The sequence below is a fragment of the Camelus ferus genome, chromosome 3 (genome assembly GCF_009834535.1).
Source record: "Camelus ferus isolate YT-003-E chromosome 3, BCGSAC_Cfer_1.0, whole genome shotgun sequence".
NCBI classification, from domain to species: domain Eukaryota; kingdom Metazoa; phylum Chordata; class Mammalia; order Artiodactyla; family Camelidae; genus Camelus; species Camelus ferus.
In genome coordinates this window covers 102,601,831-102,619,225 of record NC_045698.1, presented here as the reverse complement: position 1 = coordinate 102,619,225, position 17,395 = coordinate 102,601,831, and the positions used below count along the sequence as shown (strand labels likewise).

The 17,395-nt window shown below is 35.9% G+C and overlaps 1 protein-coding gene across 2 annotated transcripts in view; it reads left to right on the top strand.

The window, feature by feature from the left end:
- Positions 1-1,041: 1,041 nt before the first annotated feature.
- Positions 1,042-17,395, top strand: part of LARS1 (leucyl-tRNA synthetase 1) — a 55,736-nt gene continuing 39,382 nt past the window's right edge. The window contains exons 1-7 of one of the 2 annotated variants that reach the window (XM_032477035.1): positions 1,042-1,192; positions 8,822-8,940; positions 11,076-11,163; positions 11,571-11,651; positions 13,456-13,593; positions 15,984-16,145; positions 16,716-16,828. In XM_032477035.1, the coding sequence (XP_032332926.1) occupies positions 1,187-1,192; positions 8,822-8,940; positions 11,076-11,163; positions 11,571-11,651; positions 13,456-13,593; positions 15,984-16,145; positions 16,716-16,828 (707 nt within the window). In that variant the 5' untranslated portion in view covers positions 1,042-1,186. The remainder of the gene's footprint in view (positions 1,193-8,821; positions 8,941-11,075; positions 11,164-11,570; positions 11,652-13,455; positions 13,594-15,983; positions 16,146-16,715; positions 16,829-17,395) is intronic. The other variant, XM_014557229.2, reaches the window with a different exon arrangement.

Sequence of the window (17,395 nt, the reverse complement as noted above, 5' to 3'; positions counted from 1 at the left end):
CAACTGAGCCCATACCATATGCCAGGCATTGTTTTAGGCTATCATTAGATTTGTATTTCAACTAGTTGTTGAAAAATGTAAGTATAATGTATACTACACATATATAATTTAAAATTTATTTTTCTTAAAAATTTTATTACCTTTTTTTCCCCTTTAAGAAGACACACTTTGGGCAGGGCGCACTCCCCGCCCCACCCGCTGCTCCCAAGTGTTTTGCAGATGCTTAACGAATGTTTGCTGAATTAATAAAGGAATGCACATGAGGCTAACTAATCTGACCACTATAAAATAGCCTTGGATCAACGCTTTTCAATATATCTTCCTTCGATGATGGTAATGTTCTATGTCCTCAGCGTCCAGATATGGTAACAACTAGCCACAGGGACTTTCCAGCACATGAAGAGTGGCTAGCGCGACTGAAGAACTAGATTTTAAATTTTACTTAATTTTAATTAATTTAAATTTAAATAACCACATGTGACTAGTGACTTGCACTTCAGACAAATCAGCCTTGGATGGTAAGAGGGATGAAAAAGTCTGAGACGGGCACTGGGACCAGGTACAAGGTTTCCAGCCTCTTTTGTAAAAAAATGGAGATTGTTAATAAATAGCTATAAAATGCCTAAATTCTGAACTTTTGAATGCCACCGACAGTCATAAATACCTGTGCGCAGTGGCAAGCCATAATTAACATCTCAGTCACTTAAGACTAATACACCTTGCATCCTGGCATTTAGACAAGACACCTAACCCAACGCCAAAGGGTGAAAAGGTTGAAAGCTAGGGAACTCCACGTCACTCACGGCGCGCTCGCGGCCGTCGGCTACACCGAACTGCATCATGGGCTTTGTAGTTCAACATGCCCGTGACGCCACTACCGGTGCTCCCTCTGAGTGGCTTATCAGGCAGACTTCCGATAGCCTGTTGTTCTCTGGGAATTGTAGTCAATAGATGGCTGCCAGACGTGGGTTCTGCAGGCCTGGGAACTACAATTCCCGGCAAGCTAAGAGGTGCCCCCGGAGGTAATTAGTGAGCCGGTGATTGCCTCATCAGGTGTGAAGTGTGTGCTACAGTGTCGTGGTAGGCCTGGCTGCCTCGCGAGGGAGGGGAAGGGTTGTAACCACTCCTTTAAGGGGGAATTACTGAGGTTACTGTCGTGGGTTTGCACAGTCGGCTGGGCGGCGCCATGGCGGTGAGTTTTGGCGGGAAGCGTGTCCTCTTGGCCGGGTCGTGGAACCGGGCTGGCTAATCCGTCTGCTTTTGCCAAAAACTAGGGGCTCCATGTGGTAGCCACTGTCCTGAAGGGAAAAACCCCATTCTAAAGATGGAGGAGGCATTGCCCCCCACGTTTAAGTGATGATGTGCCTTTTCTTGCTACCTGAAGAGCCAGGAACTGATAACTAACTTTACAGACTACTTAATGTCACGTGTGTTATTTGACCAAGGTTTCGAAAAACCGATTTGGAGAGAGAGGAGTATATAACATTGACTCCTCCTTTCAACAAAAAATTGTTAAGCGCCTCTTTGTAAAATAGACAAAAATTTCTGCATTCATGGTGTGTGTGTGCGCGCTACATTCTAAAGTATGTGGTAAAATATGCCAGGTGCCGGTAAGTGCTATAGAAATAAATAGAGCAAGAAGAAGGGTTCAAGAAAACCTTTGCTGAGAAGGTGACAGTTGTGGCAAAAAGAAAGTAAGGGAGCAAGCCGTGCAACTATATGGAGGAAAAGATTTCTGGGCAGAGACAACAGTGTGAGTGAATAGCTTGTACAGAGGGTTGTATGTCCAAAGGACAGTGATCCGGGGGAGATGGGGATGGGTGTGTGGTGGTGTTGAGGAATTTTATAAAGGATAGCAGAGGAATGGGGTAAAGATGAAGGTTAAAAGAGGGCTTTTTTTTTTTTTTTTTAAAGACAGGAGAAATTATATAGTGCTTGTATGCTCATGGAAATTATCCTGTAGAAAGGGAAAGCTGATGCAGAAGAGATAAATAATCGCAGGAGTGATGTTCCTGAATAGAATAGAGGGGATGAAATCAGGTGTGTCACATACCACAGGGGAGGGGTTAAATAGTACCACAGTCACCTATAGCACAGGAAAGAAGGCGGAGTATATGGGTACAGACGCATGTGGTTGGGTGGATGTGATGAGGGAGGCTGAGGAAATTTTCTGTTCACTTCTGTTTTCTCATTGAATTAGGAACCAAGTTTATCAGCTAAAAATAAGGATGGGAGAGGAAGTGTTAGAGATTTGAAAAGGGAGAAGATATGAAACAATTGTCTAGGACATTGCTGTTACTAGAATTTCCTTTGGTGATGAAAATGTTCCATCATTGTGTGGCTAGTACACTTGAAATGTGGCTAGTACAATTGAAGGACTAAATTTTTAAATTTAGTTTTATTTATTTATTTTTGTTATTTTGGGGGGGTACTTAGGTTTATTTATTTTTAGAGGAGGTAATGGGGATTGAACCCCCAAGACTTTGTGCATGCTAAGCATGCACTCTACCACTTGAGCTATACCCACCCCGCTGAAGGACTGAATTTTAATGTAATTTTAAAATTAAATAGTCACCTGTGACTAGTGACTACTGTACCGGACAGTATACACATTAAAGTTTGAGAAGCACTGGTCTAGGGAAAGGAGTAACTAACTAGATTTCAGAAATTAGCAGTATTCCTGGGCATCACTTGACATTAGTGGTAATGGATTTTAATTGAGGCTGGTTAGCATGTTTAAGTTTTTATCTCCTACCACTTTCAGCTGCCTTGATGAAGGGGCAGAGCAGGTGGATAGGAACGTTGGAGCTTGGCCAAGCAAGAATGATGAAGAGAAGGGCAAAGGGGTGATTATATAAATGGACTTAAGGGGCAGAAGTGAAGACATGGGGTGGGAGGGACCCAAGGATTAGTGGAAAAGGGTCAAGATCAGTAAGTCCCAATGGGGTGAGAATTAGTGGAGCTGGAATTCTAGCAGAATTAGGACCAATAATACCAATAATTAACATTTCTTGTGTTATGCTTTAGTGTTTAACATTTTACCTGTATTGTCTCACTGAGTCCGCACACTAATCTGTTTGAGTAGGCACTCTTATTCTCTGCAGTTTACAAATGAAGAAACCCAGGTTTAGAGACTTAACCAAGTTCCCATAGCTAGTACGTGATGGAAGTGGATTAGAATTCTCACAGACTGACTCTTTTCTCAGTCACTATGCTGTACTGCTTTCCAGGAAAACCCATTTCTTCTTATTCCTGGTCCAGTACTTTTTCTTTTGTTCCAAGCTGCTCAGTGCCTCCCCACCAACCCCACCCTGCCTTGGTGATATCCCTAGCCAGTATGAAATTTGCAGGTCCTTCTTTTTTTGGTTGGTGTTAATGGGAATGGATTTTTCAGTTAGGATAACTTTAATACATTTTGTGTGTGTGTGTGTGTGTGTGTGTGTGTGTGTGTGTGTGTCTTTCTCTTTTAAGTTGTCTATAAGGAAATTGGCAGTATTCCTGGTAGAACTTACTGTTTTACTTTACTTTATTCACTTCACTTCTTCACCTCTGAAAATATTTGTGTTTTATTTACACTGTCATGATACTGGGCTGACATTAAAGTTAGTTTTATTGGAAGAATGCAATAAGAACTCCCTTTAAGAAAGAACAAGTAATAGTAATAATAATGTTAAATGTTAAAATGTATTGATTGCTTATTCTGTGCTAGGCATTAATGTTTTACATAATTTTTCATCAGAGCAACCCTATAAAATTAAGTGCTGTTATTACCCTCTTTTTACTGATTGGGAAAATAAAAAGTAGAATTTTAATTCACTTGGTCCCATTCTGAAGCTCATTCTCTTAATCATTATACTGTTTCCAATTGTAAACTAATTGGGAAGTTTCTTTTGCAAGTACCTTCCTATAATGAAAGTTTTCTAACTTTTCGGAGGAAACCGTAGCAATAGTAAAGTGTATAAAACAATCAACATAGAATAGCATGGATATAAAATTAGTTTTTATTTTATACTTGAATTTGTAAAGAGCAAACAATTTTTTTTCATATTACAAGAATATTTTATAGAGCTTTTAACAGTTTTAATGTTTTTTGGTTACATATCAGACTTTTAGAGGAGATATGGGGATGTGATGTAGTAAAGTTAATAGCGAACTTAAAAAATTATTGTTCTTAAAATTTCATTTGGGAAATTTAAATAGTGAACGAAGTAGAGATAATAATAATATTATGTACTTCTATGTACCCATCACCCAGCTTCAATAATTGGCAGTTCAGGGCCAGTCTTGTTTCATACATATCTTCCCCAGACCCTCCCACTCCACCCTTCAGGATTCATTTTAAGCAAATTCTAGGCACTGTATTTTTTCATTAATGCATATTTTAGTAAGTTTAATGTAATGATAAATTCTCATAAAACATAAACACAACGCCATTTTGACACCTAATAAAAAGCACATGATGTCTACTTGTCTCCCTGTGGTAATGATTAGCATTATCAAGCATTTACCATGGGTCTGGCACTAGATTAAGTCCTTCATTATTTTATCTCTGTCTTTTTTTTTTTCCCTTTGGCCTGGCTGCTGGCTCCCAGAGGGGAGGGCAGGTGCACTGAGCGAGCGGACCCAGCAGCCTCTGCCACTGCTCCTGCCCCGGGCCTGCTTTATCTCTTTTAATCCTGTAATAATAGTACGAGGTAGATAAAATTATTATCCTTATTTTACAGATAAGTAGAGAAATGGAGGATGAAAGAGGTTAAGGAACTTGGCTAGGGTTCTACAGCTAGTAATTGGTGGAGCTGGGATATGGCCAGAGTATCAAGAGAAAGCAGAAATGAAAGTCAGAAGATGAAGGTTTTTGTCCAACTTAACCATTTGCTGTTATGATCTCTGAGCTTCACATTCATCACCTTTGAAATGATAATCATTGGTCTTCTTCTTAAGGTGGTTGTTGCCCACCTCTTAGGGTTGTTGTTGACATCAGATAAGTTAATGTTCATAAAAGTTATAAGAACTGCAGAATACTATGAATAAATGAAAAAGTTTATTATCTAGTTCAGTGGTTTACTGGGGTGATGTCCCCCAGTGAACATCTGGTCTGGAGACTGAATGATCACAGTTGGGGGTGTACTACTGGTAGCCACTGGGTAGAAGCCAGGGATATTTCTGCAAATCTTGCAATGCACAACACAGTCCCTGAAAGTGAAGAATTATTTGGCCAAAGTTTAGGAATTCTGATCTTATTAAATAATCTTTTAACTCATTAAAGTAACCAATTGTCTAGTTGAGGAACCAATGAAGGAATAATTGAAGCTCAGATAGATCAAGTGACTTGCTCAAAGTTATAGAACAAGTTGGTGCTGGGACCAGTACTAGATTTTATTACAATTGACATCAGAAGTTTTGAGGAACAAGTTTTTCTGAGAAGCAGAGACCTCAAAGAAGAGCTTTTGTGCATTGAGCATGCTCAGTATAGTGAAAAGAAACACACAGTTCTCTGGAATTTGGGAAGATTCTTGCTTTCATGTTCCTCTTTGAAGTGAGTGATATGGTCATTTTCAAGCAAGAAATACTTGTCATATAATTTCTGTGTCTGTTGGCATTGGACGTGGTGCTGAGGTGACTATGAAAGTTGCTTTCTCTGTGGAGTTCACAACCCAGGTGGGTAAATGTCTTAGGGATTATCAGGTTGCAAGCAATGGAAGCCAACTCAAGTTCGTTAAAGGGAAGAGGAATTTAGTAATGTTACAGTGGGATTTCATATGACCCATGACGCTAGGGTAGAAGGTACGATGAGGCTTCAGGAGGTCCTAGATAACTTTTGCCTTCATGGATTCTTTCTTCGGTAAAAAAATGTTAAAAATTTTATTTTACAACTGTTGGTGTAAAGACATAATATGTGTTAGTTTTTTTTCTTCAACCTAAAAGTTTACTTTTTTCTTTTGATTTTAAAAGAAATTAAAACATTTTTGTGAGCCCCTAGAGGTACTGTGGGCCCTAGGCACTGTGCCTGTTCCACCTATAGCAGGAGTTGTGCAGGTTGTTTTAAGGGCCAGGTGGAAGTGACTTACTTTCTTCTGCTCAAACCTCCCATGCTAAAACCCAATCCCCTTAGCTCCAATCTGTGAATTCATCTGGAACCATGGAAGGGCACGCTTAACTGCCTCTGCTGCACGGCCCTGAAGAAGACTGGGCTTTTGTTGCTAAGGAGGAAAGGGAAGGAGTGGATATTGCACAGGCAAACTGCCGTCTCTGCCATCACTTTTTTTTTTCAAACAGTAGTCCTTGTATATTAGAATTGAATACAGGGGTCAGCATACATAGGAACAGAGAGACATACTTATAATTTATAGGTTACTTGTTAAGAAGAGAATTTTGCAATAAGGGGGAGCAAAGTAACTGAAAGTCTAAATGAAATCAGTTAGTAGCAAGAATAGAAAGAAGTGGATAGATGCAGGGCCTTCTTTCTTGGAAAAGGAAATATTTTATGCATACTTAGTTTTTTGGAAATTCTTGGGGAAGAATCCAAATTGCTTAGCACCTTGATTCAAATATACAACCCAGTTCCTAGTCCATGTTATTTTGTTATGGCCACAATATGCAAAAGCTGGTAATGTGTTACTTTCTTCCCTTTTTAAGTCTTTAAATAGTCAGCAAATATTTGAGAGTCTGCTCTAAGCTAGACATTGGGGATATTATGACAGATGAGACACAATCCCCACCGTGAACAAACTTATAGTCCTATGGGGAGTACAGACAGATACTGACACCATGTGATAGGGCTATCGTACGGGTAATACTGGTAGGTAGGATCACATTAAGAATGGCATCTAATACACTCTTGGGGAATCAGGGCAGATAATTAGCTGAGACCTGAGGGATGAGATAGCCAGGCCAAGAGATTGGTGGGGTATGGGAGCAAAGAGAATAATTTGAACAAAGGCCCAGAGGGGAGAGGGGGAGCTTGGCACACTTGGGAAAATGCAGATGGTTTAATAGTCCTGGAGTGGTGAGAGGGAAGTGGGAGGGGCCTGGCAAAGATGAGAGAAGGGCCTTGAGTGCCAGGTTGAAGAGTATGGACTTTATCCAGAGAGCAGTAGAGAGCCTCTGAAGAGAAATTGACTCTACTAGATTTGTGTTTTGATTCTCCACTCACAATTATGACCTGGTCAGGATTTATAGAAATGAAAAATTTTATTTGTCATTTTTATTTTCCTTTGATTACTACAGAAACTTAACGCCCATGATTTTTCTTTATACATACATATATATATATATATATATATATGTGTGTGTGTGTGTGTGTATTTTTTTTTTTAAATTTAAGTGTAGTCAGTTTACAATGTTGTGTCCCATGACTTTTCAAATTATGAAATTCTTTCTCATTTCCTCTCTGCCTTTGTGGCAAGGTTCTTTTAATCCAGCATTGCACCTCCTACTTTTAAACTGACGTTTCATCTTTCTGTTGCTTGTCCTTCTTTTCTACCTTAAACTTGGCTTAAAAAGGAATAGTAAACTATTCTTTGATTTAAAATATAGAAAACTGAATAGCAGAACAGAGCTGACAACTCTATGATTGGTTTGTACTGAATATTACCTAATTTTAATACTTTTAATTACTTTTGATTACATAATATACAAGGCATATTTCAGATGATTATTGAAGAAACAGTGGTATGTTTGGGTTTTCTCTTTAATTGCACAGAATTCCTCTTTGCATAATACTTCAAATTTGTGTAACCATTAAAAAAAATAGCTGTCTAAAAATCCAGTATATCTGTGATGTGAGTAGAAAGCATGTTTTAAATTGTTGGGTGGAAGGATGGAGGGAGACATGACTAAAAGAGGCCGAGATCCAGAGGTTAGGTGACTTGGCAAGATCACCTGCCTAGTAGGTTGTAAAAGTCTAAGTAGAACCTGGGTATTTTCTCATTCGAAATCTGGAAATGTTGTTTTGTAAGAAGGGGCAGAAAATCTAATTTTGGTTCAGATAATTTTATACCAGAAAATAAGATTCTAGAAACTAATACTCAATTTGCAAAACAGAATTAGATTCATGTGTGGTCCATTGGTATCCAGCTTTCACACTTGCCAGGCCTGTAAGTGCTGTGTCCTGCTCTGGCTTCAGCACACGTGCTTTTAGCAGCTAATTCTTTCTCACAGAGTCACAAACTGGGAAGGAAGCTCTAAACCTTCTTTTTCTGAGTTAAGAGTGATCATGTGTGTTCTTTCCTTTCACTTTTATCCAAAGATGGCATAAGGGCTGAGGGGAGTGTTGAATGTTGCCAGGTAGATCCAGTATGCTGGAGGCATGCTTGCCATTCTCTGTTTCATTTTAATTTCATATTAATAGCCTGTTAACCATGTTGGAGAGAAGTTCTTCATCAGCTGCCTTGAAAACATGCACAGATGACTTATCCTCCCTCAGCCTCTACCCGTTGGGTCTCACTGTCCTCCTTTGGTGGGTGTGATTCCTGCTGGGCAAGCAGGCGCAGCTCCATCACTTGCTTTCTAAGTATTCATGTATTTTAACTAAATGGGGACATTTGACAACAGTTTACATTGTAGTATCAAAGTAAAAACAAGTACTTCAAAGCTTTTTTTATGTTTAAGTAATTCTTTAATCATCCCTTTGAGGTTTGAAGTGGACAGGTCATGATAACCCCAGTTTTTAATCTTACTCATTTAAATTTTAAGATAACCATGGGAAAATTAATCTGTCTGAAACAACTCAATTCTGTATGAACCCTGTTTTTTTTCTTTTTCTTAAAGCAAGCCTGTTGAAATATAGTGTGGATTATCTTGTCTCTTTTGCGTCTAATAGGAAAGAAAAGGAACAGCCAAAGTGGACTTTTTGAAGAAGATTGAGAAAGAAATCCAACAAAAATGGGATACCGAGAAAGTGTTTGAGGTCAATGCATCTAATTTAGAGAAGCAGACTAGGTGAGTAATAGTTTGTGAAGTTCTACACATAATGTTTCCAAAAGTATTGGCTGCAGAATCTGCTCTGTGGAAAGGATAAGGCAGGTTGTATTTATAATGTCTGAAATGGGCTGAAGGATTTGACTTATACTTTCTGCATTTCAAATTAGCATCCTCTTTCCTGTAGAATTCTTAAAGGGTTTTTTCTACATAATTTTTAAACTAATATTTTCCTATTTAGACAAATGAAGGAGAATGTTTTGAAGTTTCATCTTTGCTGACTGATAAAAGGAAATCATTCTATTAGAGATTCATGTTATAATGATAATTATCTCCAAAGGCACAAAATACAAGTTTTGAAGGGTTTCTGTATTTTAAGATCTTATTTTATAAAACTTTGTTGCCTTCATGTTGAGAATCATTGTTTATAAGACAGACCATAGATAATGATGTGATATTGGAGAAAAACAACAAAATAACTGCCACAATACAGTACCACAATAAATATGTGCATCAATTATAAGATTTATCTCAGTTTCAGATATGTTGGAATGTACAAAAATGTGCTCCTTAGAGTTGAGAAAATGCACTGACAATAACAATAATAGTAGCTAATATTGAACACTTACTGTTCAGTATGCCAAAGCAATAGGAAATATGCCTTTTTTTTACATGCATAGTTTAATCTTTTTTTTAACTTAAAAAAATTTTTTTGTTTGCAGGGGAATGTAATTAGATTTATTTATTTATTCATTCATTCATTTAAAGTGGTGGTACTGGGGATTGAACCCAAGACCTAGGCCATGCTAAGCATGAACTCTACCACTGAGCTATACCCTCCCCTCTTAGTTTAATCTTAATAACTCTTTAAGATTACCAATATTTTAATTCTTATTTCATAGATGAGTATACTGAGGTACAGAGAGGCTAAGTAACCAGCTCAAGGTTGCATAACTAGGAATTGACAGGGCTCAGACTTCTTATCAGGACTTTCTTTTTAAATTTAATTTAATTTTCTAATTTTTTTTTAATTTGATTTTTAAAAAATTTTCAACATAAGATGACTTTATTGAAGTGAATGCATATGCAGAATCCCCATATAAAAATTATCAGAACTTTCTGATTCCGAAGTCTTTTCATTGCTACTAAGCTATACTCTAGTAGGATTTTTTTTTAAAAGAGTAAAGGAGTTTGCTCTCATACAAAGTCTCTGGTGTTATACTTTAATCTATAATTTGAAACTCCTATTTGGTTGTAGAATTTTGGTCAACTGTAAGGTAATTTAAAATGATTGAAAGTGAATTGGAAAAGCTCTTTTACTCAGTGAAAAAAAAATGAACTAAAGAAACTTAGAAATATAACATTGAGTGAAAAATGGAAATTGTAGAAGTCTATGTGAAGTAGACCATTTTTTAATAAAGCTTACAGGGGAGTGAAACTAAATAATACATCATTTAAGGGACCAGATTATGTGCAAACTGTTAAAAAAACAAGGGAATAACAAAAGTAAATTTCAAGATACTGGTTATCTCTGGTGGGAGGGTGGGGAGGAATATACAGGTAGCTTCATTGAGTTTGTAAGTGGGGTGGTGTGTTTACGGGTGTTCATTTTATTGTGTTTTGTAAATTTATGTCTATTAGATATACTTGATTCATAAAAAAAGAATATAGCATAATACATTAAGCAGCTTTAAAAAGGTGCTTTTAAAATGAATTTACCCTGTATCATGTAATATTAGGGATGTTTTCTTTTACCTGAGGGACTTTGAATGGCTGTATATATATCTAATGAAAGCAAGTCTCATTTAATCAGTAAAAGATTAAATTAATCCAGATTCCTAAGAGTACTAATTTTTTCTTTTCTAGTATGTCTTCTTAGTATTTCAGCTCAAGTTAAATCTACAATGTTTGCCACAAGGATATTTAGTTCTTTAATAGCTAGTTATAAATATTTCATTTTTACTAAATCAAAAATAAATTTCAATTTTAGAGAGCTTTTAATTTCTGGATTTATAAACTTTAATTTTAAATGTCTTTTAAATAACTAAAATTTAAACAAGTTATTCATGGTAAGCATTCCCTCAGCCGTACTCTTAATTGTAAAAAGAACTTAAACATTTTCTTTTCTGTACTTTTTTTACCTGGTTGTTTTGCAGCAAGGACAAGTACTTTGTAACCTTCCCATATCCATATATGAATGGGCGCCTTCATTTGGGACACACATTTTCTTTATCTAAATGTGAGGTAAAGCTTTCTCTATGTTTAATATAGTGGGGTGGAGGGTCTTTAATAAATACTATTTTGAAGAAAATGATGTCTGTAAAATTTATTTCCTGTTAAGGGAACATATAATTTCTTAATTTTCAGCATAATTTTTATATTTAAGTAATTTAATTTACATATTTTCATATGTGTAAGTATATATGTGTAGGGGTCTAGGCATGTATACACGTTCATAAGTAATTCCTAGGTTGGTGAAAAGACAGAAAAAGAATAGTGGGCTAGAATTTTGGAATGACTATGAAATCTAACTGGTGTTCTAAAGGAAGACGTGAAGAGGAAAATGAAACTGATGATCTTTGTGAAAAGTTAGCATTTTATATTCATCTAGTATTTAAATTTGTAGTTTAAATTCAGTTTTCTTTCTGTAGTTTGCAGTAGGGTACCAGAGATTGAAAGGAAAAACTTGTCTGTTTCCCTTTGGTTTACACTGTACTGGAATGCCTATTAAGGTAAGATTGCTTTGGGTTTGCTTTCTACTCTTTAGAGCAAATAGTAATATCCAAGAGCTTGAAATAGAATTATCAAATGTGTACTTCTATGTTGTGTTGCAGGGTTTTTGAAGTGAGTTGAATTTATGATAGTGAAAGTTAATTTTTAGAAAGCATATGAAGAAGTGCTTAAATAAAGGGCACACATTAAGGTCTAAGTGATTTCTAACTAATTTTGATATCTTTTGGTTACCTTGTATATTCATATTTTTGTTTTAGAATTAGTTAATAACTGCTAACAATTAAAATGGGCAGTGTTCTGTGCATTCATGATGTATGTAGACTGTTAGCACAAGATACTAAACAGTCATGTTTTGGCCATTTTTGCAAGTGTCTTAAATTTGTCATAAATTGACTTTAAAAATAATTTTCAGCAAAAAACAGGCTAAAAAACTAGAGTTGGGAATTGGGAAATTTAAGTCTCATTTGTTTTTCTCCAATCTTTTATTTTGAAAAATGTCCAACTTATAGAAAGGTAAAAGGATAGTTCAGTGGACACCCATGTACCCTTCACTTGTAGTTACCAAGTATTAACATTTGTCACAGTTGCTTTAGTTCTGCCTCTCAACATAAAATGCATACATGCTTTTTTCTCTCTTCTTCCTATGAACTCATTGGAAGTAAATAGCAGACATCATGACATGTCACCCGTAAACACTCCAGCATGTATCTTTTGAGAAAAGGACATTCTTCTACGTTGTCACAATCCCATTATCCCCTCCAAGAAATTTAACATTGAAAAGTATTATCATTATCTGTTGTCACATTTCTCTAGTTGTCCCAAAATGTCCTTCCTGGCAGTTCCTTACTTTTTATTTTGTGGGTCACACATTGCATTTGGTTATCACCAATACTACATTGGTGGAGTTTAAACTTCCCACTGTATCATATCAATGGCAGCTTGTCTTCATTTTAGTGATATTAATTAATAACTGCCAGATTTCCTCATTCTGAAGGTAATCTTTCTCTTTTTTAATTAAAAAGTAATCTGTGGGATGGTACTTTAAGAGCCTCTGAATATCTGGTTACCTAGTAACTCTGGTTTTGGCATGCTTTGATGATCCTTGTCTTTTAATTACTGAATCTATGCTTATAAAATGATGACTTTCTAGTTGTCTCATTCTTTTCCTATTTATTAACTGAAATTCTTTGTAGAAGATTCTCCTCCCTTTTTTAAAATTCACAATTCTATATTCGTATTTTTCTCATAATTTTAACATGTCTACTTGGTGTCATCTTTGTGACAGTGGACTCACAGTACAGCTGAAATGAGTTGGGGTTCAAAGTACAGGTTCATGTGTTAGTTCTACAGCTTACTAGGTTTATAACTTTGGATAAATCACTTCATCTTCCATTGTCTGTTTTCTAACTTAGTATCTGTCCTATCTACCTAGCAGGCTTGTGATGGTAACTATTAGGATATATGTGAAGTAATCTTTAAATTGAGAAAAGCAGTTATTAATGTTATTACTCAAAATGATAACACTATATCTTATATATCTTTGTACTTCTAACACCTGACAAATAGTGTACTGCATTGAGTAGTCTGGGTATTGAATAAGTGGTTACTGAGGAAATGAAGTAGTGGATTTTTAGGTACATGACTTGTATGATTTGAATTTTCTATAATGATCCACTTATGTATAGATGTATTGCAGAAAATTTCACGGTAAGTTTTAGTTGACCATAGAAACAACAAAAAAACTCGGATTGTTTCTACTTTGAATTTTGAACTTTACCATCTCTAATGTTGTGTTTGTTATAGGCATGTGCTGATAAATTGAAAAGAGAAATAGAGCTTTATGGTTGCCCCCCTGATTTTCCAGATGAAGAAGAAGAAGAGGAAGAAATCAATGTTAAAACAGAAGATATAGTAATTAAGGATAAAGCTAAAGGAAAAAAGGTTTGGTGGTATTTCTTTTGCTTGAAGTTTTACATTTATGTTTGCCTGATATATATGCACATTTCCAGTACTAGCACAGTACCTGACACATAAAAAGTATTCAGTAATTTTTAAAAAGTAACAAAGCAAAAAATTATGTTTCTCATTTTTTGGTTATCTTTTCCCCCCCTTTTTACTTTCTTCTGAAATAATTTTAGACTTACAGAAGAATTGCTAGATTGTACAGGGTTCCCTTAGAATCTTCACACAGTCACATGACCCAGTTATATAACCAGGGTACAGTCCTCTAAACTAAGAAATCAATTTGAACAGTACTGTTGAAGAAACTACAGACTTCATTTGGATTCACCCGTTTTTCTTTATTGTGCTTATTCTGTTCCAAGATCCCACCTTGCGCTTAGTTTGTCGTGTCTCTTCTGTGTTTGTGTTCTATGATCTTGGCACTTCTGAAGAGTACTGGTGAGATAATTTATAGAATATCTGTCTATTAGGGTTTGTCCAGTGCTTTCTTTTTCTCAATGAGTAGATTGAGAGATGATGTGTCTTTAATGCATCATATCAAGAAGTTTAAGATACTGATACATCTTATTACAGGTGATGTTAACCTTGATCAGTGGTTTAGGTGGTGTCTGCTAGGTTTTCTCCTGAGATTCTGTTTTTCTGTCTTTACAGAGAAGAAATTCATATGTATTTTGAGAGAGATACTTTGAGGCTATGGAAATAATACCTTGTTTCTTTTAAAATAATTACTCACTAATTTGAGCATTCATCAGTGCATCTTGCCTGCAGTAGTTATCACTGTTGTGTTCTAATGGTGATTTTCCGTTTCCCTCATTCCTTCTACGTTTATTATCTGGAATTCTTCTGAAAGGAAGAGTTGTCCTTTCCTCCCCACTTATTTATTCATCTCTTTTTTATATCAGTGTGAATTCATGCATATTTATTTATTCTTTGCATTATAATCCAATTCTGTTGGATTTTTTTGTTGAGTTGTTGTTATTGCTCAAATTGTTCTAGATTTGGCCATTGGTCTTTTAGATGGGCTCCTGTGTCCATCTAACATGCCCCTTTCTTTTCTTTTCTTTCCTTTTCTTTTCTCTTCTTTTTTCCTTTTCTTTCTCCCTTCTTCCCTTCCTTGAATCTTTCTGTTTTTCTCTCTTTCTTTCTCTTCCTTACTTTCCAGTGCCACAAGATGCTCCAGGCTCAGTTTATATTTTCCCTGTTTGAGCCCTGGAATCAACCACTTCTCCAAAGAGTCCTCTTTCTTTTTGATGGAAAATGGTATTTAGAAACTAAGCTCTGAGCACTGGGTTTGCTCATTGTTTCTAGGCCCTCTCAGAAAGAGCAAGGAAATGTATGCATGTCTACTAACCCACTTAACTGTACGTGTAGTATTTATTTCTTTATCTATCTATCTGTATTTTTTAAAAGTGCACACTAATACCCCTGGTGCTGTGTTAGCACCATGGGGCTTGTTCTAGCATTGTGCTTTTGCTTATTTGTGACTTCTTTCTCAAATAGTAGGAAACCTGGCTCTCATTATTTACAGTATATTTGTTGTTTGCTCAGTTCTCTACTAGTAGTTTCAGAATTGCTAACCTGTACCCCTGAGGGAAACAGTTTTACCAACTAAAGTAGTACAGCGGTTGTGTATAGTTCTTTTTGTCTTTAGAATCTACCCAGCACACTGTTTTCCAAAATGACTTCTAAAGCTCATTTCTTCCCTACCCCTTGTGGTGTGGTTATGTCATATATTTGTAATACAGTTAGATACATTTTTCACAGTCTTTATTCCATCTTGGGTTCCTCCAACATCTTGGTTGATTTTTTAAAAACAATTTACACGTAGTAAAATTAACTCTTTGTAGTGTATCATTGTGTTGATTTGACAAATCCACGGAGTCAAGTTTCTACCACCATAGTACCATACAAAACAGTTCCCTCATCCCCTAAATTCCTTGTCCTGCCTTTTTGTTTGTAGTTCAACCTGTTTCTTTGCCTATCTCCAGTCCCTGGCATGTGATTGCCTTTTTGATATTGGTAAATATTGAGAAAGGAGGAAATTCTTGTTAGTAACTTAATCATAACTTAAAAAAGATGCATGTGGCATTAGAAAAAAGGAAATAGAGAAGGTCTGGTGCTAAGATCTTATCTTTGTGATGATAATTCTTTATGGTTCCACACATTTAGTTATCTTTGGTGTCAGAATCCAGGTATGGTTTGGCAGACAAAATAGTACATCCAAATCCTGTAGTATTCTGACATGTCAACAGCATTGTTTTGGAGTTTAAGAATTACCAAAAGGGATTACTCACTTAAAGTTGTTGTGGTCCTGGACTTTGTTAACCAGTTGTTGGTTTTTCTTTGATGGAGTTTGCTGGTTTTTTTAGAGTAAAGCTGCTGCTAAAGCTGGATCGTCTAAATACCAGTGGGACATTATGAAATCCCTTGGTCTGTCTGATGAAGAGATAGTCAACTTTTCTGAAGCAGAACATTGGCTTGACTATTTCCCACCACTGGCTGTTCAGGATCTGAAGAGAATGGGTTTGAAGGTATGCCCATCACCCCGATAGTTTAGGAGAAAGAACGTAGTGATATTTTTGTGATTGTGTGAGGTTTGGACCACTTCTTAATTTAGAGTAGTAAATTCCACCAGTATTCCACTGATGACTCAGTATTGTTATTGTCAGATTACAACTAAATGGTCCTTGATGCAAGCAATGAAGTACTTTAATATTTGTTGTTTTGGAATATATTTAGATATATTGTCAATGAGTAGAAAGGAATTCTAGTCAAAGAATATGAAGAAGCCCAAGTGTTACTTAACTATTTAGGGAGACATAAGGGTGTTATTTAAATGTTTCTTCTTAATTTATTATAATTTCTACATGTTTCATATATAAGTGTGTGTTTAAAAACGTACATATTAAGCACAAAGTAACATACTAATTGTGATAGTTATTTAATAGGTGGGACTTGAAATTTTTTGGTTTGCTTTTGATATTTGATATAATTCTAAGTTGGACAGTAAAGAGTAGAAGGGTAAATGATTTATGAGAATTCTTATTCATGGAGACTATACAAGTTTCTCAAAAATTACCTTTTCTTTTCTCCTTCTATAGGTAGACTGGCGTCGTTCCTTCATTACCACTGATGTTAATCCTTACTATGATTCGTTTGTCAGGTGGCAGTTTTTAACATTAAGAGAAAGAAGCAAAATTAAATTTGGAAAGCGGTGAGTTTGTTATCCTTTGGTATAATAAAGCAAAAATCATATAATTCCTGCAATGTTGGTCAGTGTGCCCCATAGCCTACTTTTTTCCATTATCCTTTCTCTTTCTATAATTTTTCTTTTTATTCTCTTGTTTCCTTTGTCTACCTTTGTGTCTTGCCAGTGTCTTAATTTCTCTGAGTGCTTAGTATTTGTGACAGATAGAACCAGGGAGGGTAGGGATGTTGGTGTTTATGATCTCACTAAAGATTCTCTTAAGATTTTAGCCAAGCAGAAAAATAATTTTATTTGCTTTATTATTTGCTCTATAAGTTGTTCTGTAAGGTTCTTTCTTGATTATATGGATTAATTAAAAGCTATTTGCATTTCAGAAGTGAATTTATATTTTATAATCTTTTGTTTTATACCAAAAAGCCAAGATCAGTGAATATTTTTCAGTGGTATTACCTTTGATGAAGGCAGAAAGCTTTCATTAAATAATTATGTTGGCTGATACAAACTACTATGTACAGAATAGATAAACAACAAGATCCTACTGTATAGCACAGGGAATTATATTCAATGGCTTGT